General features: G+C 38.2%; 5 protein-coding genes and 2 pseudogenes across 20 annotated transcripts; all 7 read right to left on the reverse strand.

The window, feature by feature from the left end:
- Window positions 1-990: 990 nt before the first annotated feature.
- On the reverse strand, window positions 991-4,425 carry LOC145584519 (uncharacterized). The gene has a single exon (XM_081641345.1). The coding sequence runs from the start codon at window positions 4,423-4,425 to the stop codon at window positions 991-993; it is 3,435 nt and encodes a 1,144-aa protein (XP_081497471.1).
- A 1,738-nt stretch (window positions 4,426-6,163) lies between these two features.
- LOC145586918 (protein NRT1/ PTR FAMILY 5.10-like) lies at window positions 6,164-8,969 on the reverse strand (annotated as a pseudogene). The gene is made up of 4 exons (XR_014101040.1): window positions 8,835-8,969; window positions 8,277-8,451; window positions 7,415-7,632; window positions 6,164-7,219 (listed from the first exon to the last, which is right to left on the reverse strand). The product of XR_014101040.1 is annotated as a protein NRT1/ PTR FAMILY 5.10-like (transcript).
- LOC145586916 (protein NRT1/ PTR FAMILY 5.10-like) lies at window positions 8,458-12,003 on the reverse strand. 4 transcript variants are annotated; one of them, XM_081643881.1, is made up of 4 exons: window positions 11,805-12,003; window positions 11,504-11,721; window positions 9,101-10,324; window positions 8,458-9,011 (listed from the first exon to the last, which is right to left on the reverse strand). In XM_081643881.1, exons 1-3 carry the CDS (start codon window positions 11,965-11,967, stop codon window positions 9,104-9,106), a joined length of 1,602 nt encoding a protein of 533 aa, XP_081500007.1. In that variant the 5' UTR covers window positions 11,968-12,003; the 3' UTR covers window positions 8,458-9,011; window positions 9,101-9,103. The 4 variants fall into 4 exon arrangements, with proteins under 4 accessions (XP_081500007.1, XP_081500005.1, XP_081500006.1 ...); XM_081643879.1 differs by having other exon boundaries at window positions 9,101-10,468; XM_081643880.1 differs by having other exon boundaries at window positions 8,458-9,025; window positions 9,101-10,468.
- A 352-nt stretch (window positions 12,004-12,355) lies between these two features.
- On the reverse strand, window positions 12,356-15,043 carry LOC145585854 (protein NRT1/ PTR FAMILY 5.10-like). 2 transcript variants are annotated; one of them, XM_081642565.1, is made up of 3 exons: window positions 14,556-15,043; window positions 14,271-14,488; window positions 12,356-13,843 (listed from the first exon to the last, which is right to left on the reverse strand). In XM_081642565.1, exons 1-3 carry the CDS (start codon window positions 14,767-14,769, stop codon window positions 12,482-12,484), a joined length of 1,794 nt encoding a protein of 597 aa, XP_081498691.1. In that variant the 5' UTR covers window positions 14,770-15,043; the 3' UTR covers window positions 12,356-12,481. The 2 variants fall into 2 exon arrangements, with proteins under 2 accessions (XP_081498691.1, XP_081498692.1); XM_081642566.1 differs by having other exon boundaries at window positions 14,271-14,480; window positions 14,556-14,723.
- Window positions 15,044-16,590: 1,547 nt separating this feature from the next.
- LOC145586919 (protein NRT1/ PTR FAMILY 5.10-like) lies at window positions 16,591-26,759 on the reverse strand. 11 transcript variants are annotated; one of them, XM_081643888.1, is made up of 10 exons: window positions 26,600-26,759; window positions 26,291-26,508; window positions 24,066-25,355; window positions 23,463-23,708; window positions 23,037-23,147; window positions 22,755-22,942; window positions 20,129-20,216; window positions 18,963-19,205; window positions 18,677-18,894; window positions 16,591-18,070 (listed from the first exon to the last, which is right to left on the reverse strand). In XM_081643888.1, exons 6-10 carry the CDS (start codon window positions 22,932-22,934, stop codon window positions 16,721-16,723), a joined length of 2,079 nt encoding a protein of 692 aa, XP_081500014.1. In that variant the 5' UTR covers window positions 22,935-22,942; window positions 23,037-23,147; window positions 23,463-23,708; window positions 24,066-25,355; window positions 26,291-26,508; window positions 26,600-26,759; the 3' UTR covers window positions 16,591-16,720. The 11 variants fall into 11 exon arrangements, with proteins under 11 accessions (XP_081500014.1, XP_081500010.1, XP_081500012.1 ...); XM_081643884.1 differs by having other exon boundaries at window positions 23,037-23,327; XM_081643886.1 differs by having other exon boundaries at window positions 23,037-23,708; window positions 24,295-25,355.
- LOC145584520 (protein NRT1/ PTR FAMILY 5.10-like) lies at window positions 24,094-24,783 on the reverse strand. The gene has a single exon (XM_081641346.1). The coding sequence runs from the start codon at window positions 24,781-24,783 to the stop codon at window positions 24,094-24,096; it is 690 nt and encodes a 229-aa protein (XP_081497472.1).
- Window positions 24,780-26,732, reverse strand: LOC145584521 (protein NRT1/ PTR FAMILY 5.10 pseudogene; annotated as a pseudogene).
- Window positions 26,760-27,502: the final 743 nt, after the last annotated feature.

Genomic DNA, 27,502 nt, shown 5'->3' on the forward strand with positions numbered 1-27,502 from the left:
TTTTCATGGTCGAATTTGACCATGAAAACCGAAATTCTTGAAAAGGATGGTGACGGCGCGTCGATCTCGTTCATTCGTTGCTTGCTGTGACTGTGGGGCTTGATCTGATGTGATTTAATGAAGAAAGGAGATGAAGAGAAAGAAAGAAAGAGGAGATGAGAAAGAAAGAAAGAGGAGAAGAGAAAGAGGAGATGAAGAGAAAGGAGGGCGTGAGAAGGGAGAAGGAAGGAGAAGATGGAGAAAATGAGGAGAGAGAAAATGATGAGAAAAACGGCTGCTTCAACAAAAATTAGGGTTAGAGTGGGTTGGCAGCACTTTTATACTGCATTTTATTAAAAAAAATCATTATTTTATTACGACCGCTCTTAGCGGTCGCAATTGGTCGCAAATTGCGACCGTTTCTATAACGGTCGTTATGGTTGCAATTTGCGACTGGTTTTGGCGGTCGCAAATGGTCGCAAATTGCGACCGTTTATGTAACGGTCGTAAATGTCGCAAATTGCGACCGTTTTTGACAGTCGCAATAAAATTGTTTAAATTTAGAATTATTTTTAACGTGTATATTATTTTAAAAAAAATTTAAATACTTTTGCGACCGTTAAATAGCCTAAAAACGGTCGCAAATCTGCGACCGCCTTAAAAACGGTCGCAAATATTATATTTTGCGACCGTTTTAATGACGGTCGTAAAAAAACGATCGTAATTTGACCGAATTTTAGTAGTGACCCTTGGCTTATAGATCAGCGCATATTCCGACAATTCAATTGCCCACTTCAGCAGACGGCCAGAGGTTTCTATCTTTTGAAGAGATTTCTCTAATGGTTGATTTGTTAAGACCTCAATGGCATGTGCATCAAAGTACGGTCGCAGTTTTCTTGCCGCTATTACGACTGCATATGCGGTTTTTTCTACCAGGGGGTATCGTCGTTCTGCAGCATTTAACACATGGCTTACAAAATATATAGGCATCTGTGTTTTCTTGCGCTCCACTTATAGTACTGCCGCTACCGTTTTTGGGGATGCCGAGATGTAAAGTTGTAGTGTTTCCCCCGTTTTCGGCCTTGCTATTGTTGGTAATGATCGTAGATGGTTCTTAATGGCCTCTAATGCTTTGACCTGCTCTGGCCCCCAAACAAAAGTCTTGTTTTGTCGTAGAACTACGAAGAATGGCAGAGCCTTGTCGGCAGATTTGCTGATAAATCTTGTTAACGCCGCCATTCGGCCCGTTAACTTTTGTATATCTTTAATTGATCTCGGTTGTGGAAGGCTGAGGATCGCTTCAACTTTATCGGGATTAGCATCTATTCCTCTTTCGCTAACCATGAAGCCCAAGAATTTTCCGAACTTGACTCCAAACACACACTTCTCGGGATTCAGCTTCATCCGATATCGTCGGAGAGTATTGAATGTCTCCCTTAAGTCTTCAACATGATCTGCAGTTAGACGGCTCTTTACAATGGAATCGTCAACATAAACTTCGACATTTATTCCTTTTTGGTCGGCGAAAACTTTATCTACCAGTTTTTGGTATGTTGCTCCCGCATTCCTCAACCCAAAAGGCATGGCTTTATAGCAATAAACTCCGACATCTGTGATAAATGCCGCTTTGTTTCGATCCGGCTGATGGAGGCTGACTTGGTGATATCCAGAAAAGGCATCCATAAAACTTAAAAGTGCATGGCCTGACGTGGAGTCAACCAGTCGATCTATTCTCGGCAATGGATAGCAGTCTTTTGGGCAAGCCTTGTTTAAATCCGTAAAATCAACGCACATTCTCCACTTTCCTGACGGCTTTCTAACCATTACAACATTGGCTAACCATTCTGGATATGTGCATGGCTCTATAAAACCGGCCGCTAACAATTTGTTCACTTCTGCTTGTATCGCTTCGATTTTTTCTGTTGAAAAGTTTCTTTTCTTCTGTCGTACCGGTCTAGCTCGCCTATCAACATTCAACTTGTGCACCATTATATCTGGGTGAATACCTGGCATTTCATCGGCCGAGAACGCGAAAACATCCGCATTCTCCCTCAGTAGTTCAATCAAGTGGCATTGCATATCGCTATCCATATCGGAGCCAATCTTCAATGTACGATTAGCAATTCCGGGCTGCAATTCAACATCAATCGTTTCTCCTCCTGGCAGCGGTCTTGGGACAGTTACGGGCCTTGTGTCAAAATTCGTCATTGCCAAATCTTGGGTAGAAGGGGATCGTTCTCTTTTCTGATTATGCAAGTTCGTTGAACTTTGTCGGCCAGGTTGCTTTAATGCCGATACGTAGCATTCTCTTGCCATTGTCTGGCTGCCTCGGATACGCTCTGTCTTGCCGACATTGGACACATAAACCATCATGAGGTGATATGTCGATACCACTGCTTGCACATCATGAATCAATGGTCTACCAATAATAACGTTGTATGCTGACGGCACGTCTACAATCAGGAATTCCGTCATTACGTCCCGTGCCATCGATCCTTCCCCAATTCTTACTTTTAGTATTATGCTTCCCTCGGGTCTGACCGTTGACCCGTTAAAACCGATAACCGGGTATGACACCGGCGTTAGGTACTTTCGACCTATCATCATTGCATCAAACACTCTTGCGAACAAAATGTTTGTCGAGCTGCCCCCGTCTACCAACGCGCGCTTGACGTCGCACCCATTAATTGCCAGTATCAACACTAACGGGTCGTCATGAGGAAAAACTATACCCTTTGCATCGTCTTCGGAGAATGATACATGTGGCATCGTCGCGGGCCGAGGTCGTTCATCCACTCCTAAAGCATTCACCACATGTTTGAACTCCGACAAGCTTTTCTTTGCACCGCTAACGGAACCCCCATGCACGGGCCCTCCAGTAATTACCTCTATGGTTATCTTACGTCCAAGAGGCGTAGTACCTTGCCGGTAAGAATCGGCATGACCTGGACGGTAGGTATCATCTTGTGTTGACGAGTCTCCTTGTTTCCGATATTCCGTTTGTCGGGCCAATGGTGCGGGTTGTCGGCTTGTTCCTCCCTGAGACCGGTATTGGGAGAGGTGTCCCTTTCTAATAAGGTCTTCAATGTTTTCTTTCAACTGGATACACTCTTCAGTATAATGGCCGACATCTTTGTGGAACATGCAATATTTCTTTATATCTCGGCCCTTCGTTATCATTGGTGCTGGCCGAGTCCAATCTTCCTTGTGCTGATTTATTGAATAAATAGCAGCCCTTGGTGTGTTTAGTTGAGTATAATTATTATACCGTCCCAGACCCCTGGCAGGTCTATTTGCTTTCTGCGGGTTCTGCCTTCTAATCCCTTCCACCGGGGTTTCTGCTGATACATACGCGTTTTGTCGCCGAGATGGTTCTGCCGAGATCGCCTGGTTGCCTGCTTTCAGAAGTTCTTCGCTCTTGATGTATTCATGAGCTTTGCTAAATGCTATCCCCGGGTTGGGGAAGGATTTTCGCGCCATGTATCTCTTAAAGTCACTGTCGGCTAAACCACTCATCAAAGCCATGACAGCTATCTCTTGCTGTAATTTTGGAATGGTATTAGCTTCATTATTGAAACGCCGAACGAAATCTCTCAGTGATTCGTCCCTTCTTTGCCTGATAGACATGAGTTCCCCTGAGGTTCTCTGTCTTGCACTGTTGCTCACATACTGACTTGTGAACATCTCGACAAGGGTCTCAAAACAGTCGATAGACCTGGGCGGGAGATTAGTGAACCAATCTGAAGCAGCCCCCACCAACGTTGTAGGAAAAACTTTGCACCACACAGCATCAGTATCGGTATACAACAGCATATGGCTTTCAAAGGCCGCTATATACCTCTTTGGATCACCCTTGCCGTCATAGGTACATGCCGGCATTTTTATTTTTTCCATTTGCTGATCAAGGACCTCTTGCGTAAAGGGAGACGTCCTTGGTCGAATGATAGCCCTGGCTAAGTGCCTTGGCGGCCCGCTACTGGCCTCCTGTCGGTATGATTCTGATTCCCCCCTTTGCACAGTTCTTGTGACCTGTCGCTCAGAGGGCATCACCGTTTCACGCGGCGATGGTCGTGGCTGAGGCTGCTGCTCGGCCTGGTTGAACTGATCTTCGAGGTTGATGATTACGGGCGGTGTCGGCCTTCTCTGTGGTTCCTTCGTGGCCGCAATTCCGGCCTCTTTCCTTTTCCGGGACATTGCCTGCATGACTTTGGCCGTTATCTCTAACTCCTCCGGAGTGAACTCTCCCAAAGGATCCGGGAATGGTGCCTGAGTTCTTTCTGGTGTTAGCGGTACGTTTATAGTGTCCTTATGAAGGTGGGTTTCGTCCTCCACCATTATTTCTGGCATGGTGTTTACGGCCTTGTTGGCGTCAGTGGCCAGGATGCCGCTATCAAAATTCCGGTTTTCTGATTCTGGGATGGGTGTAGTTTCGGTATTTCCTTCCATGACTGTGGGAGGTCTTTCTTGGACGATTGAAGTTATTACACCCTCCTTCTAGCGCCAATTGTTCCGGGTGAGTTCCGATACCGAGATGTCTTGGGGTTGGTAAAGGTTTACCGTCCAATTTGGTGCCTGCACAGTCAGCACAGATAATCTAGCCCGGGGGTTATCCAGGAATAACCGCTCCGATGCTAAAGTTAGTAATCTGAGGAGGAAGGTTTGAAGAGAGAGAAAAAGTGTAGAGAGAGAGAGAGAGAGAGATTGTACCTTCAATATGAAAATGTGGCTGGGTATATATAGGGGGATAACCAAGCAGGTGCCACACGTCCTTATAGGTGGCGCACCGACCTTATAGGTGGCAGCAGGTGCCTGCGTGGTTTTAAGCTGCTCTCCACGTGGCCGAGAAACCGGCTATTGTGGATGCTAAGCTGGTTTGCTAATTGTTGGGTAATTAGTAACATTAAGGCGTTTATCGGCCAAATAGCTAGGTTGTCGGTATTATCCCATACAGTCCTCTTACTTTATTATTCTAATTTTAATTGCTCTTTTGATTTGTGTGTTTTAAATTAATTACTTTTTTAATTGCCCTTTTAGTTTGTGTGTTTTAATATTTGATGGGTATTTATGATACTAAAAAATTATTTGTGGGATGTGTGATTTCTTGCTGATTAATTTTGCTGTTGTTTTTGTTGTTATTGATGAGGAATAGGGTGATTGAGAAAAGGTGAATCACAGAGACTACTTTATGTTAATGACTTGGTTCCCTAGTCAGAGCAAGGATAGAATACTTTGAAAAAACAGACATCTCAAGGCAAATATTGTTGTAGTATAGTGGTATTATCTGATTTTTTTGACAATATATGATGGTAGTCTGAAAGAAAAACATGTAGGATTGGAGTTATTGATCCGATTCACAGATCATCTAAGAGATCCTCTGGATGGAAATTGATTAAAGTGTTCAACTAGAGGGTGTGCACTCTCTGCAGTGTGCTTAACTGCTTATGTTGCATAGGTGTTGACTGCTAAACTGAATTAAAAATATTTGAATGGTGATAAAACCAATTATGAAAAAGTGAGTTTTTAGACTTGATTGATTGAAAATTATAATGCTCTTGAAAATGCTTAGCTATATTAAACTTAGATAGATCCATTTTTGGTAAGTGGGGTTAAGTCGTTGATATATAGTTGATAATTTGGGGTAGGTTAGTCTTCAATGTGGCTAATCTGACTTGTTTTGTACTTTTGTTGTTGTTTAAGAGTCTTCTGCTGAACGATTATCACACTTTCAAATGAGGCCCTGTGAATTGCTTGTTGGTTTTGTTTATGTGCGGAAACTGATTTACAAGTCCTTGAAGATAGTCTCCCTCGAATTCATACTTCATAGTCTGAAGTAATGTCGTAACTACATAATTACGAAGAGCGAAGTGTTTTTTATGTAGCGAAGCATTCTAATACCTTCATTAATGAGCCTTGTTTTTGTTATATGTGTATGATTTTGCAAAATATACGAAAAGAATCAATTCTACTGAGCTAAGGCCAGCAAGCAACCAATAGAAATAATCAAGGTGAGATCGATTCAAATTATCGGAAATCCAACTACCTTCCCTACTTCTGGTTGCTTTGCTGATGAATGATACGAGGAAGCTACTTAAAAAGTCTCCTAAGCCGTGTATACTTGCATACAGCGCAAGCCCAACACTACCCAATTCATTTGGGACCTGATCATAGAAAAATTCTTGCAAGCCAGTCATGGTAAATATAGTAGTCATTCCAAACAAGACATGTTGGGGAATCAACCACCAAATGCTCATTGGCACAGTTGCATCAGGCGAATCAATCAGCCCATGTCGCGAAGCAGTTTTAAGCCTTTTGTTCTCTATGACAGCGCTTACTACCAGTCTACCATAGTAATAATGGTTATGAAAAACCCAATTCCAACTCTTTGAAGTATTGATATTCCAGCAGGTTTTCCAGTCAATTTCCTGGTTAGTGGCACAATCATATAATTGTATATAGGGACTAAGATAAGAATGGTGATGTCCATAACACATTGTAAGGATGCTGCTGGCAATGTAAAGCTAGACCCAATTTTTCTATCCAATGTGACACCTTGTTTGGTAAACAATGTCCCATGTTGGGCGTAGACAATCGCAAAGATTAAAGTTACTGCCCATATGGGAAACAGCCTAAGTAGAGCCTTTGCCTCTTCAACCTCACTCTCACTGCAAGCTTTTCCATTTCCTTCCCCATCAGGTGCAACTAAAGCTTTGTCGAGGAATCTAAACTGACGAGGTTGGGGTTCTTGTGCCTCTTCTTCGTCACAAACCACAAGAACAGGAGGTGCAGATGAATTCCAATTTCTGGCTGCTCTCACAAACACTCTTCCAATCCTCTTGAATGGATTTTCTCCTTCAACTTTGACAGTGTAGCGATAAGTCATAGTTCCGAGCAAAAATATGACAAAGGAAATTACCATGATAATGCATGAAACTCCAAATCCGAGGCCCTAACTGAGGTTATCCTGAACATAACTCAACAATCCAAGACCTAGCAAAGCACCAGTAGCAATACCAAAACTCCACCAGTTAAAGAAAGAGCTTTTGGCTTTGCTCTCCTGTGGGTGTGCTCCGTCAAACTGATCAGCACCAAAAGCCTGTATACACGGCTTGTGCCCGCTTCTGGCGACATCCACTAGATAAAGGCCAACAAAAAATACCACTTTCTGCAAAATCTGTGGTCGTCCAGAACTCTCCTTGCTCAGGGAAGGTAGCCCTGCTGATATACTTAGCATGCCTAGCCCCTGATATTATGTGATTAGTTATTAGAATTCATCATTTTCATGTACATATTAACAAATCTACAAACTCGAAATCTAAAGTCCATATGTACGTATAACTAAAAACAATTTACTAACACAAAGATTACCATTTCTCAAGAATGGCAGGTATACATACAAAATAAAAATGAGTTTACAAATGGCTTTTTTAGTACTAACCAAGATATAAATGATGGAAGAAGCAAGAATGGTATAATACTTGCCCATAAATGTATCAGCAATAGCAGCCCCTAAGAAGGGAAGCAAACAACCCACCCCTTTCCAAGCATTGACATTAGCAGCTGCCGTTGCCGTTGACTGACTCATTTTCTCTGTCAAAAAATTGATCAAGTTTCCTGATATACCAGAATATGCTACGCTCTCCGCCACCTCCACCCCTTAATTTATTCAGACAAGAATACATACATACCGGTTATTATTATTATATTTATGTAGTTTAAGCCCATGCATCGTTTAAAAATTATTCCACATAAATTTAATTATACTACAACAATTGACAAAATATACAAAACATAATGAAAAAAATAAGGAGTTGATGTAATATTGCAATGAACGTCTTATTATAAAATTTTGTTATTGTTACAATTAAAATACTAGTGTATCATATATATATATATATATATATATATATATATATATATATATATATATATATATAAGGTTAGTTCCCGTGCCATGCACGGTTGTTTTCAATAACCATTATTAAACTACCATTGTAATTACTATTTTATAAACAAATTAAATTCTAAAAATGTAGTTGACAAATTTTGATCAAAATAGAGGAATACAAAAGATATGTTAGATATAAAATGATGTAAAAAATTATTAAAATTATGTTAAGAATGTATTTTTAAAGCTAGGTGAATATTTATGTTATATATATATATATATATATATATATATATATATATATATATATATATATATATATATATATATATATATATATATATTGAAAAAAAAAATTAAAAAAAAAAAACATTACAAAAATTGCATGCCTTCCAAAAAAAATTCAACTTACATATAAGGAAGCAAGAAGATATCCAGCGTCCATACTTGGATCGAACAGCAGGACGATGCTTATAGTCTACAGTGCCGGTTACGGTGTCTTCTTGTTGATCTTCCATGAGAAGTACGTGAGCTAGCTAGTGTAGGTGTAAAATTGTATGTAGGAAATGCTCTTTTAATTTAGTGACCTTAACAACAAATTAAAGAAAACCAAATGGCGTTAAAATTGTAGTTGTAAGTATGTGGACATTTCTAATGCACAACCTCCATATGGCCATCCGCAATTCATGGAGTGAATACCAATGCAAGACATAGGGAGATTAGAGAGCTATAGTATAGGAAGCTGACTGTAATAATTCACTCAAACAAATTTGATTTAATTATTTTCTACTTGCTAATTTAGTATAAATGACATGAATTATATAACCATTAATATAATCTTTATTAAGAAATCAACGAGTCTAGGAAATTGCATTTACAGTTAAAAGGAAAAATATTCATATAGTGCCCTAATCCATGTATATATACTAACAAGAATTAAGCATCTAACAAGAGGCAAAATGTCAACAACCTTTTGGACATGTAACCTCCTTTCAATTAGTTTCTTGACCAAATTCATAGACCTTGACAAGGAAGCAAAAGGGCCTAGCTCTGTTTGACCCGGCCCCAAGGTACTACACGAGAAGCAGTGGAACGACCCAGTGAGACTCCGAATCTTCTGCAGAATGCTCCTTTGATGCCTGGATTCCTGCATTCCACCAGCTAGAATCTTAGTAAGACCTTGAACATACATTTAACATTACAATTTCTATACTATATGGGGAAGCATTTTATCACCTTTTATAAACGAGTTTTGTTTTGATTGTACATGTATGATTTTGCAAAATACACAAAAAGGGCCAAGCCTAAGGCACTTAGACCAGCAAGTAACCAATAGAAGTAATCAAGATGAGCGTGATTCAAGTTATCTGAAAACCAACTCTCTCCCCCACTTCTACTGCTTGTTTTGTTGATGACAGAGACAAGGAAGCTGCTTAAAAGGCCTCCGACACCAAATATGCTTAAATACAGAGACAGCCCGACAGAGCGTAATTCATTTGGAACCTGATCATAGAAAAATTCTTGCAGTCCAATCATGGTAAATACCTCTGCAATTCCGAACACAACATATTGCGGAAGCAACCACCAAATACTCATTGGGATTGTAACATCAGGCCAATCAATCAGCCCATGTTGCAAAGCAGTCTTCAGCCTTTTTTTCTCGGTGACAGCAGCAACCACCATAGAAAAGATGGATATGAACAACCCAGTTCCAACTCTCTGAAGCATTGATATCCCAGCAGGCTTACTGGTCAATCTTCTGGCAACTGGCACAAGCACACGATCATAAATCGGGATACAGATAAAAACACAAATATAAACAGCGCACTGTAATGCTGCAGCTGGTATGATGAAGTTAGATCCGATTGATCTATCCAATGTCATTCCTTGTTTGGTGAACAAAGTTGCAGGCTGTAAGATGACAATTGCATAGACCAATATTGTTGTCCATATAGGAAACAGCCTAAGTATTGCTTTTGCTTCTTCAATCTCACTTGTGCTGCAAGCTTTTACACTTGTATTTGATATCTCAGGCCTAAGAAGAGCTTTGCTGGGGAACATGAATTGAGGAGGTTCATCATGGAGTTTACTTTCTTGAGCCTCTTCATTGTCACCAACCTCTGTAAGTGAAGCATTCCAATTCCGTGCTGCTGCAACAAACACTCTTCCAATCCTTTTGAATGGGCTTTCTCCTTCACTCTTCATAGTGTAGCGATAAGTCATAGTTCCGAGCAAAAATATGAGCTGAGCAATTACCATGAGAATGCATGGAATTCCAAATCCAAGGCCCCAACTAAGGTTGTCCTGAATATAGCTCAAGACCCCAGTACCAAGGAAAGCACCCATGCAAACACCAAAATACCACCAGTTAAAGAAAGAGCTTTTGGCTTTGCTCTCCCTCAGGTCTTCTCCATCAAACTGATCAGCACCAAAAGCTTGAACACAAGGCTTGTGCCCACCCTGCCCAACACCGACCAAATAAAGGGCAACAAAAAACATTACTATTTGCAAATGAGACGAACATGCAGCACCCTTGATGCTCCTTTCTTGGTTGAGACATTCAAAAGAAGGTAGCATTGCTGATAAAGTCAGTAAGCCTAGCCCCTGGCAAGTGGTAATCCATGCAGGTGAGATGTATCGGAATACATTATGTAGTACTTAGCATACTAACAAGTTTAAAACAACACTTGTTTGACAAAGCTAGATCACTCACACACACTCCATAAAAAATACTTCGCTCTTCGTAATTATGTAGTTACATTACTTCAGACTATGAAGTATGAATTCGAAGGAGACTATCTTCAAGGACTGTAAATCAGTATCCGCGCATAAACAAAACCACCAAGCACTTCACACGGCCTCATTTGAGAGTGTGATAATCGTTCAGCAGAAGACTCTTAAACAATAACAAAGCAAGTCAGATTAGCCACATTAAAGAATAAACTACCCCTAATTATCAACTACACATCAACGACTTAACCCCAGTTGCCAAAAATGGATCTATCTAAGTTTAATACAGCTAAGCATTTTCAAGAGCATTATAATTTTCAATCAATCAAGTCTAAAAACTTACTTTTTCATAATTGGTTTTATCGCCATTCAAATATCAAAGGTAATTCAGTTTAGCAGTCAACACCTATGCAAAGCATAAGCATTTAAGCACACTGCAGAGAGTGCACACCCTCTACTTGAACACTTTAATCAATCTCCATCCAGAGGACCTCTTAGATGAACCGTGAATCGAATCAATAAGTCCAATCCTACATGTTTTTCTTTCAAACTACCATCATACATTGTCAAAAAAATCACATAATAGCACTATACTACAACAATATTTGCCTTGAGATGTTTGTTTTCTCAAAGTATTCTATCCTTGCTCCAACTAGGGAACCAAGTCATTCACATAAAGTAGTCTATGTGATTCACTTTTTCTCAATCACCCTTTCCTCATCAATAACAACAAAATCAATCAACAAGAAATCACACTCCTAAAAGAATCCCACAAATAATTTTAGTATCATAAATACCCATCAAATATTAACACACACAAACTAAAAGGGCAATTAAAAAAGTAATTAATTTAAAACACACAAATCAAAAGAGCAATTAAAATTAAAATAATAAAGTAACAGGACTAACCAATATGTAAATTAGGGAAGAAGCAACAATAGTATAATACTTTCCCAAAAAAGAATCAGCAACAACAGCTCCAAAAATAGTAAGTAAGAAAGAAACTCCAACCCAAGCATTAACATTTGAAGCCGCCATTGCCGTTGACTGTCCTAATTTCTGAGTTAGAAAGTTAATCAAATTCCCACAAATCCCAAAATATGCAATCCTCTCCGCCATTTCCACCCCTTGATTTTGAAAAATAAATTCAATTAATACTAAAAAAAATCATCAATTGAAATGAATTAATGGGAGTTGATGATCAACTTACAAATGATGAAAGAAGCAGATAACCACCGTCCATGTTTTGATCTGACGGCGGGGCGGTGTTTGTAGTCAACGACGCCGGGGACGGTGGCTTCGTGCGGTGGTTGTTGCGGTTGCTCCGCAGTCAGAAGGGGTGTGTATGGGAGAAGCTCAGCTGAAGTTGCCATTTTTGCCAACAAGAAATCTTTTTGGGATGAATTTGGGGGATTTTTTTTTTGGATAAAAAGGTGATTCTAAAATTGATTTTTAATAAGCTAATATCTTTTGTTACTTTCTGTCAAAAAAAAAAAAAAAAAAAAAAAAAAAAAAAAAAAAAAAAAAACCTGATCTTTAAATAAGTTAATAAAGTTCATTAATAAACTAGTGCAGAGATTATGGTCATTAAATAAACTAGTGCAGAGATTATGGTCATTATAGTCATTAAATAAACTATTGATTTTATTGATTTTTTTTTATTGATTTAATAAGTTAAAAATAAAATGTGAATTGGTATGTACTGTACTTTGTAATAAACTACTTGTAGTAAAATGTGAACTTGGTACCATAGTATGTGAGCTGATTCACTCAAATATACAATTTTCACTCCAAGCATTGGTCACTGATACCTTATCTTGACATTTTGCATGTAGCTTACAATATCAGTTCAACATTGAGAAGCATATCAGCATCTTGTTACATGAGCTAACACTTGTTTTTATTGTATACATATGACTTTGCAAAATACACGAAAAGAGCTAAACTAAAGGCACTAAGACCAGCAAGCAGCCAGTAGAAGTAGTCAAGATGTGCACGATTCAAGTTATCTGAAAACCAACTCTCTCCCCCATCTCTACCGGTTGCCTTGTTGATCAATGAAACGAGAAAGCTGCTCAAAATGCCTCCTAAGCCAATTATACTTAGATATAGAGACAATCCAACACTACGCAATTCATTTGGCACCTGATCGTAAAAAAACTCTTGCAGGCCAATCATGGTGAATACTTCTGAGATTCCAAATAAAGCATATTGTGGAAGCAGCCACCAAATTCTCATTGGGATCGTCTCATTAGGCAAATCTTTTAGCCCATGCTGAGCAGCAGTCTGCAGCCTTTTTTTCTCTGTGACAGCAGCTATTATCATAGTAAAGATGGATAAAAACAACCCAATTCCAATTCTCTGAAGCATTGATATGCCAGCAGGCTTTCTGGTCAATTTTCTAGCCATTGGCACAAGAACACGATCATAAATAGGGATAAAGGATATTATGCAGATGCCATTAAAAGACATTAATGTTGCAGCTGGTATTGCAAAATTAGACCCGAGTGATCTGTCCATTGTAATGCCTTGTTTGGTGAAGAAAGTTGTGGGTTGTGAGAAGACGATTGCAAAGACCAGAGTTGTTGCCCATATAGGAAACAGCCTGAGTACCGCCTTTGCCTCTTCAACATCATTCTTGCTGCAAGATTTTACACCTCTCTTTACAATGTCAGGTGCAAGTAAAGCTTTATTTAGAACTCTGAATGTCTGAGAACTATCATAAGGTTCGGTTTCTTCAAGCTCTCCTCTGTTAGCAACCACAGGAAGTGTAGCATTCCAATTTCTTGTTGCTGCAACAAATACCCTTCCAATCCTTGTGAATGGACTTTCTCCTTCAACTTTCATAGAGTAGCGATAAGTCATAGTTCCAGCCATAAATATAAGCAGAGCAATTATCATGATGATGCATGGAATTCCAAATCCAAGGCCCCAACTAAGGTTGTCCTGAACATAGCTCAAGACTCCGACACCAACCAAACCACCCAAGCAAACTCCAAAGTACCACCAGTTAAAGAATGAGCTTTTGGCTTTGCGCTCCCTAGGATCTTCTCCATCAAACTGATCAGCCCCAAAAGCCTGAACACAAGGCTTGTGACCACCTTGCCCAACAGCTACCAGGTAGAGGGCAACAAAGAATAATATTATCTGCGAATTGGGAGAACATCCTGAAGTTCCCTCGTTGCTTGTATCTTGGTTAAAACAACTAAGGGATGGTAACATTGCTGATAAAGTCATCAAGCCCAGCCCCTACTAAGCCACCTAGATTAGATAAATATCGGATAGAAAAATAACAGCATATTCACACAACATATTCTCTGCTAAAGAATGTAATTGTAGTAACTCTATTCTTATGTAGGTGTGGTAGTATTTCGATTCTCATATGGGTGTGATGGTTTAATTTCATGGTGGTCGATTAATGATTGTAGAAGTATATACCTTGGATGATAGTGGTCATATTTTAGACAACTGCTGAGAATTTCAGAAGTAAAATAAATCAAGCTACAACATACCCATGAGCATATCAGTCAATCTCACTATATTCATATTCATATGCAGTTACCCTTGAGTCAAAGCTTTTGCAATAGTGTACTCTAGGTAATTAGGAGTATTTCATGTAATTAACTTTTTCAATTTCAAACTCATCATCAACTAATCAATAATTCTTGCAACTTACCAAGATGTAAATGAAGGAAGAAGCAACAATTGTATAATACTTGCCCACGAAAGAATCAGCAATAACAGCCCCCAATATAGTAAGCAAACAACCCACCCCACTCCAAGCATTGATATTAGAAGCTGCTACTGCCGTTGACTGCTGCAATTTCCCCGTTAAATAGCTTATCAAGTTTCCTGATATCCCATAATATGACATCCTCTCCGCCATCTCCACCCCTTAACAATAAATTTGATTAAATTTTGATCAAAGTCAACAAAGATGTTAGTAGTTTAATAAACTTACAGATGATGAAAGAAGCGGAAGTCCACTGTCCATGCTTGGATCTGATGGCAGGACGGTGCTTATAGTCAACTGTGCCAGGGACAGTGTCTTGTTGTTGTTGTTGTTGCTGTTGTTGTTGATGATGTTCCGCCATAAGAAGGGGAGTGTAAGGAAGAAGCTCAGGCTCAGCTGAGTCTACAACAGCAGCATTGGATTTAGAGTTGGAGGATGACATTTACAATGTAAAATACCACTTTCCAACCAGCAGGCAACTCAGAATCTGCAGGTTGCAGATGCAGAGAGCGAGATTGCCTCTGTCAGTGCGTGTGTCGGTGTGTATGTGTGTCAGTTTATGTGAGACAGATGAAGTTTGACTTAAAGAGATTTGAGCATGCATCACAAAGGCTAGTGTACAGATTGGGATTTGATCCGTGGTTTTAAAACTTAACCAACTAAACTAGCTACAGACTAGTTGGCTTGACATTCCGGACTCCCTATGATGATTCTAATTCCACGTTTTTAATTATAAATACTTGTACTACGTATTTGGTAGCAGGCCTTCATATGATTGGGGAGAGTCGGTTGAGGTGGGGTAGGGTAATAAGTAGATAATGACCCTGGAGATAATAATATTCACACCCTTTCAAGGGTAGACGCGGAAAAATGAGATTCACAAACTAACATTTCAAGCCCATGTCCATATCAGTTATGGGTATCCGGACGACCCGACTAAGCAAAGCCCGGCATGTTTAGTTGTTAACTACCCTTCTACTGTTCAAAGGTAGACAATTTATAACAAATGAAATGAATAACAATGTGATAATCAGCTAGCTAAACACCAAATTTAGCATGAGAAGTAGCCGAATCCCTCATGTATCGCCTTTCAAGACTCCCTATACATACATCAAATAAATAAAATAAAAAATTGACCAACACAAAAGTGCTTAAACCAAATTTATGCACTTATATTTGTTTTATATGGTTTAAATGTCACATTTTGAGTGCAAGTAGAATTTGATTATATGCTTTACGAAAACTCAAGAAATTCTATCCTAGAGGCTGGTTCTTACAAGCACAACAGAACCATGACTTTTCATACATACAACCTAAAAAACCTGTAAACTTGCAGTTGCAGTAGTGCTGAATTTACTAGCATCTAGTATACATTGAGTATTACAAGTCAGACTTACTATTCTAACCAAAGAAGAAAGCTAGCCCTTGTATAAAGCATGGAAGACCTTCTCACGAAGAATTGTAGACGGCACATGGACCATGCCTCAGTGCTGGTAAGGAAAGTTATCAATCAGGCAAATGTCATTTGAAGCAAACCACAAAAGCGCCTTGGTGTATATTATTATGACTTGCAGAGGGAAAAAACAGGCATGACAATTTATAATACCTGTATGGTAGATACCAAGTCGGTAATCCTGCCCCTCACATGCCTGTTGGGTAGGTTCCGAATAAGGCTAGCCAACACATGCTCCATCACCAAGCTTAATACAAAGGAGTGAGTTCAGCATTATCTGAAATTGACAATCAGAGCAAGGTATCTGTTGTATCTAGCTAAGGCACTACGAAAAGGACTGATAATCAAGTGATGTTTTTGTAATTAGATTGAAATAAACGTATAATGTACACAAAGCCTAAACTTTGCCAGTCATTTTTGTATTAAAATTGTAAAATACACCATCTAATGATATAATTTTTCAATTTTATTGTGTAGTAAAAAATGCTAAGGAGTATTCTTAAGTCTCATTTTACTTGCTCCATTTGACTAAGTTTTGTGAGTTTTTTTTTTTTTCAATTAAAGTGGAGCAAGTAAAATGAACAAAGGGAGTATTTGGTTGACAAAATTCGCCAATCAAGGATATTGCCCATCAATTCCTCCACTAGGAGGAGGTCAGAGCCAATCAAAGATATGAATAATGATATGACAACTCAGGTGATGTGTCCCTCAAATAAAAAAAAAAATTGATGTATATGGTATCTTTTGATGTGACTATATTTGGATGTCTAAGATGAAAGGAACGTTTGTACATAATGTGATTTTGGTATATACTGTAATAAACCACTTGTAGTATAATGTGAGCTGATGAACAACTCAAAATATCAATTTCACAGCTTACAATTTCCATAACAACAATGAGAAGCATAATCACCTTCTATATACGAGTTAAGCCTTGTTTTTATTTGTATACGTATGACTTTGCAAAATACATGAACAGAGCTAAACTGAAGGCACTAAGACCAGCAAGCAGCCAGTAGAAGTAGTCAAGATGTGCTCGATTCAAGTTATCTGAAAACCAACTCTCTCCCCCACCTTTAGTGGTTGCTTTGTTGATCAATAAAACAAGAAAGCTACTTAAAACGCCTCCTAAGCCAAGTATACTCAGATATAGAGACAGTCCCACACTGCGCAACTCCTTAGGCACCTGATCGTAAAAAAACTCTTGCAGGCCAATCATGGTAAATGCCTCTGAAATTCCAAACAAAGCATATTGCGGAAGCAGCCACCAAATTCTCATTGGGATAGTCTCATTAGGCAAATCTATTAGCCCATGTTGAACAGCAGTCTGCAGCCTTATTTTCTCTGTGACAGCAGCTATAATCATAGTAAAGGTGGATAAAAACAACCCGATTCCAATTCTCTGAAGCATTGATATGCCAGCAGACTTTCCGGTCAATTCTCTAGCCATTGGCACAAGAACACGGTCATAAAGCGGGATAAAGGAAATAATGCAGATGCCATTAAAAGACATTAATGTTGCAGCAGGTATTGCAAAACTAGACCCGAGAGATCTATCCAATGTAATGCCTTGTTTGATGAAGAAAGTTTTGGGCTGTGAGAAGACAACTGCATAAACCAATGTTGTTGCCCATATAGGAAACAACCTAAGTACTGCCTTTGCCTCTTTAACATCATTCTTGCTGCAAGCTTTTACACCTCTCTTTACAATACTAGGTGCAAGTAAAGCTTTATTTAGGTATCTGAATGGTTGAGATCTATCTTGAGGTTCGGTTTCTTCAAAATCTCCTCTCCTGTCATCAACCACAGGAAGTGTAACATTCCAATGTCTTGCCACTGCAACAAATACTCTTCCAATCCTTGAGAACGGACTTTCCCCTTCGAGTTTCATATTGTAGCGATAAGTCATAGTTCCAGACATAAATATGAGCAGAGCAAGTATCAGGATGATGCATGGAATTCCAAATCCAAGGCCCCAACTAAGATTGTCCTGAACATAACTCAAGACTCCGATACCAAGCAAACCACCCAAGCAAACACCGAAATACCACCAGTTGAAGAAAGAGCTTTTAGCTTTGCGCTCCTTAGGATCTTCTCCATCAAACTGATCAGCCCCAAAAGCCTGAACACAAGGCTTGTGACCACCTTGCCCAACAGCCACCAGGTAAAGGGCAACAAAGAATAATATCTGTGACTGTGGAGAACATCCTGAAGTAACCTCGTCGCTTGTATCTTGGTTGAAACAACTAAAGGATGGCAACGTTGCTGATAAAGTCAACAAGCCCAGCCCCTAGCAAACCACCCAGATTAGATAAATATTGGATTGGAAATATTACTGCATATTCACACAATGCACTCCATTACAAAAAAAAAAAAAAAAAAAAAAAAAAAAAAATGCATATGTATGTATACGCAACATGTGATTACCACCAAGTCCAAAATAACAAGCTATATCCAAGGTGAGAAAAAATTATTATTCTGCTAGGTAGAGAAGGTAGTTGTAGAATCATCATAGTAAATTCAGTAATATGGGTGGTGGTATCTATAATCTCTTGTGTGTATGATGATTTACGTTATATATGGTGATCGACATATGATTGTAAAGGTATATACCTTGAATGATTGTGGTCGTATCTTAGATAACCCCTGACTTGCCAAAACAAAATAAAACACAGAATTTCCTAAGTAAAATAAAGCTACTGCATACCATGAACATTAAATTTATTCAATCACTTTTTTCATATTTATATGTAGTTACTTTTTTTTGCGGCCAATGTTTTTGCAACAGTGATTAAATTCACTAACAGTGTAGTTCAATTACATATTTCATGTAATTATGTTTTTTCACTATTCAATTCATCATCAATCAATAAATCAATCATACTTGAAAACTTACCAAGATGTAAACGATGGAAGAAACAACGATTGTATAATACTTGCCCACAAAAGAATCAGCAATAACCGCCCCCAATATAGTAAGCAAACAACCCACCCCGTTCCAGGCATTGATACTCGAAGCCGCCATTGCCGTTGACTGCTCCAATTTCCCCGTTAAATAGCTTATCAAGTTTCCTGATATCCCATAATACGCCATCCTCTCCGCCATCTCTACCCCTTTAACAATAAATTAGATTAAATTTTGATTAAAGTCAACAAAAATGGTATTAGTTTGATAAACTTACAAATGATGAAAGAAGCCGAAGTCCACTGTCCATGCTTGGATCTGATGGCAGGGCGGTGCTTATAGTCAACAGCGCCAGGAACTGTGTCTTCTACTTGCTCTTGTTGCTCCACCATGAGAAAAGGTGTGTAAGAAAGAAGCTCAGGCTCAGCTGACGCTATTCCGACAACAACCGCATTGGATTTAGAGTTGGAGGTTGACATCACAATATAGAACCACTTTCCCCCAGCAGGCAAGCCAAAATCTGCAGGTTGCAGATGCAGAGAGTAACAAAGATTAGTGGACATACTAGGATTCAAACCAGAATTTTGAGTACTACATCGTAAAACTTTACCAAGTAAGCTAGCTATAGAGTAGTTGACATTCCTTCCCTAGGATTATTCCAACTGCACAAATTTATATAAATAATTGACAGCAGCCCTACTGAGTCCTGACTGTAATGAAGGATTTTAAGGAAAATCATTTGATTGGGCCGATTGGGCCGATTGGGGAGAGGATCAGTTAAGGTGGGGTACAGGAATAAATAAATACTGACCCAGGAGATAATAATAGTCACAGCTTTTAAAGGAAAGACAAGGAAGTATGAAATTCACAAAGTAATATTCCAACTTTCCAAGTCCTTGTCCATAATGATGGGTATCCAGACGAGGAAGATATAATAAGCGAACCCAGGCATGTTAAGTACCCTTCTACAGCTCATAAAGACAAGTGTAGTATGCAATAGGACTGAAAGAGACGTAACTGATGTATAATAGGACTATATATAGCCATGAATTGAATAACAATGTAATTGTCAGCTAGCACAAGTGGCTGAATCCCACCTGCTTCATCGCCTTTCAGGACTCCCTATACACCAAAAGTAGATTAGAACAACACTAACTGATAAACCAATTTTTTGCAATTATATTTGGTTTATATGGTTTAAATTTCACAGTTTGAGTGCGAGTGGAATGTGAATGTACGCATGATGAATAATAACAATTTCTTGCATGTATCCTGGATTCTGGTGCTCTAGGAACAAGAAGCGCAATGAAAACCCAATTTCTTGCAGTTGCAGCAGTGCTGAATTCACTAGCACATAGCATTTACAATCTGCACCTAACAAGTATTGGATACATAGAGTATTTTAAGTCAGACTTACAACTCCAATCACAGAGGAAACCCAACCTTTGTATAAACCTTGGAAGACCTTCTTACGAAGAACTGTGGACGGCACATGGACCATGCCACTGTGCTGGTAAGTATACTTCTCAATCTGAAAACACAGGCAAATGTCATTTGAAGCAAATTACAGAAGTGCCTTAGTGGCATATTATTATAATTTACAGCAGGAAAAAAAACAGACATGGATGACAAAAGATAACGAGATCCGAGTACAAAAGACAACTATACTTGGATGACAAAAGATAACGAGATCCAAGGACAATGAAAGGAAAGTGGAAAAAAAAAAAAGTTAAGTACAATCTAATAAGCCCGTACGATGAAAATTTTTCTCATTACAAATTTACAGCTTCTATATCTGAATTAGTATGCCAATATTAGTAAAAAAAACGTAAGTAGTAATTCATAAACTCCACCATGTGCTGATTTACACTCCAGCATTGATCACGAGTACATTTACTAATTTACACACATGGGGAATCGACAGAGTACACAAAGCATTAAAATGATTAGAGCATTAAATATATAACAACACCTTGACTTCACATCTCACACTTCACTTAAAATTTACATACAGCAGGAAGAAGCATTCTATCACCTTCTATAGACGAGCCTTATATTTATTGTATATGTATGATTTTGCAAAATAGACAAAAAGAGCCAACCCTAAGGCACTTAGACCAGCAAGTAGCCAATAAAAGTAATCAAGATGTGCACGATTTAAGTTATCTGAAAACCAACTCTCTCCCCCACCACTACTGGTTGCTTTGTTGATCAATGTAATAAGAAGGCTACTTAAAAGGTCTCCTATCCCAAATGTACTCAAATACAGAGACAATCCTACACTACGCAATTCATTAGGGACATGGTCATAGAAAAATTCCTGCAGGCCAACCAAGGTAAATGCCTATGAAATTCCAAACAAGGCATATTGTGGAAGCATCCACCAAATACTCATTGGAATTGTAACTTAGGACAATCTATCAGCCCATGTTAAGAAGCAATCTCGACCCTTTTTTTCTCTGTGACAGCAGCAACTAACATAGTAAAGATGGATATAAACAGCCCAATTCCAATCCTCTGCAGCAATGATATGCCTGCAGGCTTTCCGGTCAACTTTCTGGCTATTGGCACAAGAGCACGGTCATAAATGGGAATAAAGACAATAATGCAGATGCCAGAAAAAGACTGCAATGCTGCAGCTGGTATAGCAATATTAGATCCAAGTGATCTATCCAATGTAATGCCTTGTTTGGTGAAGAAAGTCGCAGTTTGTGAGAAGACAATTGCAAACACCAATGTTGTTGCCCATATGGGAAACAGCCTAAGTACTGCCTTTGCCTCTTCAACCTCACTCTTGCTGCAAGATCGGACACCTACCTTTACAATCTCAGGGGTAAGTAAAGCTTTGTTTAGAAATCTGTACTGTCGAGGTCCATCATGAGGTTCAATTTCTTCATGACCAGCCTCTCCTCTGTCACCAACAACAAGAAGTGCATTTCTATTCCTTGCTGCAGCAACAAACACTCTTCCAATCCTTTTGAATGGACTTTCTCCTTCACTTTTCACTCTATACCGATAAGTCATAGTTCCAACCGAAAAGATCACTAGAGCAATTATCATGATAATGCATGGAATTCCAAACCCAAGACCCCAACTAAGGTTGTCCTGAACATAGCTCAAGACTCCAACACCCAGCAAAGCACCGGTGCAAAGACCAAAATACCACCAATTAAAGAAAGAGCTTTTGGATTTGCTTTCCATGGGATCTTCTTCGTCAAACTGATCAGCACCAAAAGCCTGAACACAAGGCTTGTGCCCAGCTTGCCCAACAGCCACCAAATAAAGGGCAATAAAAAATAGTATTATCTATGAGTGTCGGGTACATCCAGGAGTGCCCTTGCTATGTGTTTCTTGGTCGAGACAATTAAAAGATGGTAGCATTGCTGATAAAGTCATCAAACCCAGCCCCTGATAAGCCATTCAGATGAGATAAATACTAATTTTTTTTTTTTTTTTTTTTTTTTGAAAAGAAGATAAATACTACTGTATAGTAAACTAAAGGAAATAATATATATATATATATATATATATATATATATATATATATATATATATATATATATATATATATATAAAATGAATTAAGAAAAAAAAGAATATACACTTTCTATAGATGGATTTCAATGCCATTCATGTACCGGAAGTACTTTAGTTTAAAATCTAGGAACTCAACACTTCTGCAAAAATCCCTTCACTTAAAGATTACTAATCAATTACCAAATCAAGTCACTCACCAACTGACATAGTGACACTGCGCAGCTAATTCATGTGATTTACTTTATTACTATCATCCAAACCAAACCTTCATCAATTAAGCATGCAAGTATGCACCACCAAAAATATCGCACTTAAAGAAAGAGTTGTAAATTAATCAATCATTTTACAGTCTTATTCCTCATAAAAATAATTTTAATTCCCTTTTATGTCTATTTAGATTCCTACAATTTATGTTCTGTTTCATAAATACCCATCGAGATTTAAAGCAAATAAAGGAAACTAAAAGCTTATATTGAAAAGTTTTATAAAAACCTCCAAATGAATAACAGAGAAATAAAGTGAGAGAACTAACCAAGATGTAAATGAAAGAGGCAACAATAATAGTATAATATTTTCCAATAAAAGAATCCGCAATAATAGCCCCTATAATTGGAAGTAACGCAGCTATTCCACCCCAAGCATTGATGCTTGAAGCCGCCATTGCTGTTGACTGCCCCAACTTCCCCGTTAAATAGCTAATCCTCTCGGCCATCTCCACCCCTTTGAGAACATATTCAGTCAAACATGGGATTAAAATGGCAAAGTGGGTACTTGTTTACTTGTATTAAATTAAAGAGAAAAGAAAGCTACTTACAAATGATGATAGAAGCGGATTTCCACCGTCCATGTTTAGACCTGACTGCAGGACGGTGCTTGTACTCAACAGCACAAGGAACAATGTCTTGTCCTAGTTGTTGTGTACGTTCTGCCATGAGGAGTACGCAACGGTGTAAGGGAGATGCTCAGCAGCAGTTGAATCAACAACAATAGCAATAATGTTAGAGTTGTAATTTTCATTTATAATATAAACTATTAAACAAAGCACTGCCCCAAATGGAAAATCCAAAAATCTGCAAGTGGTGCACTGCAGTAAATGCCTCCGTATCTGTAATAGAAAGAGATGATGTTTGACTTTGATTTCTGATTTTGGTAGATTATCCAACGGCATGTGAGTACAAAACTATATAGATTTAACAATCCATTTCACATATATGTAAATAATAGTAAAATAAAAGATTACCTTCCTGACTCTCTCGAGTAAATAAAAGATGAAGAAAGAACCTTCCTTTCCCTATTATCTGTCAACTAGCATCTAACAGAGTAACAGCTGACAGCAAGCACCTACCGTACAAGCTGTTTTTGCTGCATAGGCCCCAAGATGCATGAAATCTTCTACTGCTGAGTGCAATTGTACGCGAGAACGTAAGTATGCGAGTGGTGTAAAGTGTATGCATGGTGAAAGATGAAGAAATTCAATCCTGGAGTCCTGGTGCAATAAAAACATCAAGGAATAGAATTATAATTCATAACATTTTCAGTTTAAGAAAAAAGTATGATTTGCATATTTTCACAAAGCAACTAGTTGTGCAGTTCACTTCAACTTTGCTCACATCTGATTTTACACATGGGTGAAATATAATACGGAATACTTCGTAGTACAATAAGCTCTAATATTTTTATAAAGAGCATTAAATAAGTCACCAACAGTTTGTCATTACATTTTGTCCATTGCTTACTAATTGCATACAACATGAAGTAGCATTCTATTACCTACTATAGATGAGTTTTTTTTTGTTGTTGTTGTATATGTACGATTTTGCAAAATAAACAAAAAGACACAAACCTATGCCACTAAGACCAGCAAGAAGCCACTAGAAGTAATCAAGATGTGCACGATTTAAGTTATTCGAAAACCAACTCTCTTTCCCACCTCTACTAATTGCTTTGTTGATCAGTGTAACAAGAAAGTTACTTAAAAGGCCTCCTAAGCCAAAAATACTCAGATAAAGAGACAATCCTACACTGCGCAATTCATTTGGGACTTGGTCGTAAAAAAATTCTTGTAGACCAACCATGGTAAATGCCTCTGAAATACCAAACAAAGCATATTGCGGAAGCAGCCACCAAATACTCATTGGGATTGTCATATCAGGCAAGTCTATCAGTCCATGTTGAGAAGCAGTTTCAAGCCTTTTCTTCTCTATGATGGCAGAAAGTACCATAACAATAATGGAAATGAACAGACCAGTTCCAATTCTCTGAAGCATTGATATGCCAGCAGGATTTCCAGTAATTTTTCTGGCAACTGGCACAAGAACGCGGTCATAAATTGGGAGAAAGATAACAATAAAGATGCCAATAAAAGACTGCAATGCGGCTGCTGGTATAGCAAAGTTAGATCCAATTGATCTGTTCAACGTTATGCCTTGCTTGGTGAAGAAAGTTGGTGGTTGTGAGAAGACAATTGCAAACATTAATGTTGTTGCCCAAATCGGAAACAGCCTAAGTACTGCCTTTGCCTCTTCAACATTACTTTTGCTGCAAGATTTCCCACTTCTCATTGAAATCTCTTGTGCAAAGCTTTGTCAAGGAACTTGAATTGTCTAGATTTATCATGAAATTGAGCCTCTTCATTGTCGCCATCCTCGGGAGGTGCAGTATTCCAATTCCGGGCTGCTGCAATAAATACTCTTCCAATCCTTGTAAATGGACTTTCCCCTTCGACTTTCATATTGTAGCGGTAAGTCATAGTTCCAAGCAGAAATATGACCACAGATATTACCATGATAATACATGGAATCCCAAATCCAAGGCCCCAACTAAGGTTGTCTTGAACATAGCTCAAGACTCCAATACCTAGCAAACCACCCACACAAACACCAAAATACCACCAATTAAAAAAAGAGCTTTTTGCCTTGCGTTCCCCTGGATCTTCTCCATCAAATTGATCAGCCCCAAAAGCCTGAAAACAAGGTTAGTGCCCACCTTGCCCAGCAGCCACCAAATATAGAGCAATAAAGAATATTATTGTCTGCAAATGTGGTGAACATTCCTGGCCACCCACGATGCTTCTTCCTTGGTTGGGACAACTAAGCAAAGGAAGCATTGCTGACATTGTAAGCAAGCCTAGCCCCTGGTGGCCATCCAATTGAGATGAGTAGTAAACATAATTAGTATAAAATGAGAAAATATCAATATCTTAACATTCAATTTCAATGAGACCTACAAACTAAAATTACAATTTCCCTATATAAAAGTGAATACAATCTTGAACTACTCATATTAGTCATATATTAGACCAAATCATAAAAACTGAAACAACGCAAATTCCACTAGTCACTTCACACTAATTTACTAGAGAACTCTCACGGAGTCGAGGGAGAGCAAGTTTACCACAGTATAACATTATTAACATATGCTATCTAATAGAGGAGAAAGCTCAAAAGTTTATTGTCATACTTGAGGAACTTCATTGGATGACCCAACTACCGAAAGAAAAACCAGGTAGAGTAGCTCTAACCCCCTCACTTGAAACTCACCCTCAACTGGACAAACTCCACTAGTCCACTAATTGACCACACACTAAGGGAAAAAGAAACAGCCTCTCAATCTTTTGGTCATCAAATGATCCTAAAAAATATCACTTAATTAACACATTTTTATATGTAGCCTCACTACAAGGAAAATGTTTGCCAGTCAACAGGTACTACTACTAACATCAGTTCCACTGTATCAACAATTCAACATAGTCCGATTTCTCATCATCATCTAAACCAAGTATTCATCTCAATTCTACACATTATAGTCAATTTAGCCTTTTCCCCTAATCTGAATAACCAAACAAGCAAGTTGATCAGATTCCATACAAGTTATTTTCAATTTTATGAGATACATTCTTTTATTCTCAACAGTATGTTCTTTCCAGAGTGCGCATCATACTCTCGAGTGCTCTAGGTGTACTCTGAGCATCAAAACCCCAAACAAGCTAACAATTGAAGCTCCAAACAATTTTTGTAAGAAAAACAAAAACAATATAAAAGACAGAATTCAATTAAGTAGAACACTAACCAAAATGTAAATGAGGGAAGATACAACAATGGTATAAAACTTTCCAGCAAAAGAATCAGCGATAACAGCCCCAAAAACTGGAAGCAAAGAAGCTACTCCACTCCAAGCATTAATATTAACAGCCGCCATTGCCGTTGATTGCCCCAATTTCCCAGTCAAAAAACTTATCAAATTCGATGAAATCCCATAAAATGCAATCCTCTCTGCCATCTCCACCCCTTCATCAAAAATCAAATTTCATTCAATCCCACAAAATAAATTGAAAATTAAAAAGTGGGGTTATAATTTTGTTAAAAATTGTAAACTTACAGATGATAAATAAAGCAGAAAACCAACGTCCATGCTTAGATCGAACAGCAGGACGACCATTGTAATCGACGGAATTGGGGACTGTGTCAGCCATTAAAAGGGGTGAGTGAAGGTTTGAAGTTGCAGTAGCCATTTTTATAGCAAAATACTCGGGGGGGCGTTTGGCATCATATTAGTAAATGTAGGTGAATGGAAACAAATTAGGAGCGGAAAGGGTAATATACAGTGTTACCCTTACTAGTTGTTTGGTATTATTAAGGAAAGGTAAATAATTATAAATTTATAACCAATCTCTTTTCTCTTGTTTGGCATAGATAACTTGGAAACAAATAGTTTTTCTTCTATTTTTTGTTGTTTTGGCTAACTTTTGTTATACATTATACAATGTAGAGAAACACTAATTACCATAATATATATATATATATAGAGGAAGGCTCATGTAAGAACCCTCCTCTATATAAGAACCCAATCTTATATAAGAACTCATCTCAGCCGTTCATTGGTTTTAATCTAACCATCTAAAATACTCCATTAGTAATGGCATTTCTGTAATTCTTTATAATTTTTTTTTACACTTTTGATAAAATACCCTAAATCTTATGTTATTCTTTCTCTCACCTCAACACTTTCTCTCTCCTCAGCACTTTCTCTCTCCTCAGCATTTTCTCTCTCCTCACTCTCTTCTACATCAACGAGCTTCTTCAAGAATTGGTAAGTTTATCAATTGTTAAAAAATTATGATTTAACTTTATTACTTGATTGCTTTGATGTATTTCCAGATTTTTTATTTGATTTTTCATTAGATTTGTTTGTTTTTTTTGTGCGATTTTTTAGAACTATTTTTTTGATTTTTTTTTGTTCGAATTCCATAGTTTTTTTATTTTTTTTGTTCGAATTCCATAT

Source organism: Chenopodium album, chromosome 16 (genome assembly GCF_948465745.1).
Source record: "Chenopodium album chromosome 16, dcCheAlbu1.1, whole genome shotgun sequence".
Classification (NCBI taxonomy): Eukaryota; Viridiplantae; Streptophyta; class Magnoliopsida; order Caryophyllales; family Amaranthaceae; genus Chenopodium; species Chenopodium album.

What these genes read in the sequence shown, in the direction of transcription:
- LOC145584519 (XM_081641345.1), bottom strand. Translation starts at nt 4,425, where the DNA reads ATGGAAGGAAATACCGAAACTACACCCATCCCAGAATCAGAAAACCGG.
- LOC145586916 (XM_081643879.1), bottom strand. Translation starts at nt 11,967, where the DNA reads ATGGCAACTTCAGCTGAGCTTCTCCCATACACACCCCTTCTGACTGCG. An exon ending in ATCTGCTTCTTTCATCATTT is followed by an intron (nt 11,722 to 11,804) that starts GTAAGTTGATCA and finishes TTCAAAATCAAG; the next exon opens with GGGTGGAAATGGCGGAGAGG. An exon ending in CTTCCCTAATTTACATATTG is followed by an intron (nt 10,469 to 11,503) that starts GTTAGTCCTGTT and finishes ACCACTTGCCAG; the next exon opens with GGGCTAGGCTTACTGACTTT.
- LOC145585854 (XM_081642565.1), bottom strand. Translation starts at nt 14,769, where the DNA reads ATGTCATCCTCCAACTCTAAATCCAATGCTGCTGTTGTAGACTCAGCT. An exon ending in TTCCGCTTCTTTCATCATCT is followed by an intron (nt 14,489 to 14,555) that starts GTAAGTTTATTA and finishes TTTATTGTTAAG; the next exon opens with GGGTGGAGATGGCGGAGAGG. An exon ending in CTTCCTTCATTTACATCTTG is followed by an intron (nt 13,844 to 14,270) that starts GTAAGTTGCAAG and finishes GTGGCTTAGTAG; the next exon opens with GGGCTGGGCTTGATGACTTT.
- LOC145586919 (XM_081643887.1), bottom strand. Translation starts at nt 23,154, where the DNA reads ATGGCAGAACGTACACAACAACTAGGACAAGACATTGTTCCTTGTGCT. An exon ending in ATCCGCTTCTATCATCATTT is followed by an intron (nt 22,943 to 23,036) that starts GTAAGTAGCTTT and finishes ATGTTCTCAAAG; the next exon opens with GGGTGGAGATGGCCGAGAGG. An exon ending in CCTCTTTCATTTACATCTTG is followed by an intron (nt 20,217 to 22,754) that starts GTTAGTTCTCTC and finishes CTGTGTTTTCAG; the next exon opens with ATTGAGAAGTATACTTACCA.
- LOC145584520 (XM_081641346.1), bottom strand. Translation starts at nt 24,783, where the DNA reads ATGAGAAGTGGGAAATCTTGCAGCAAAAGTAATGTTGAAGAGGCAAAG.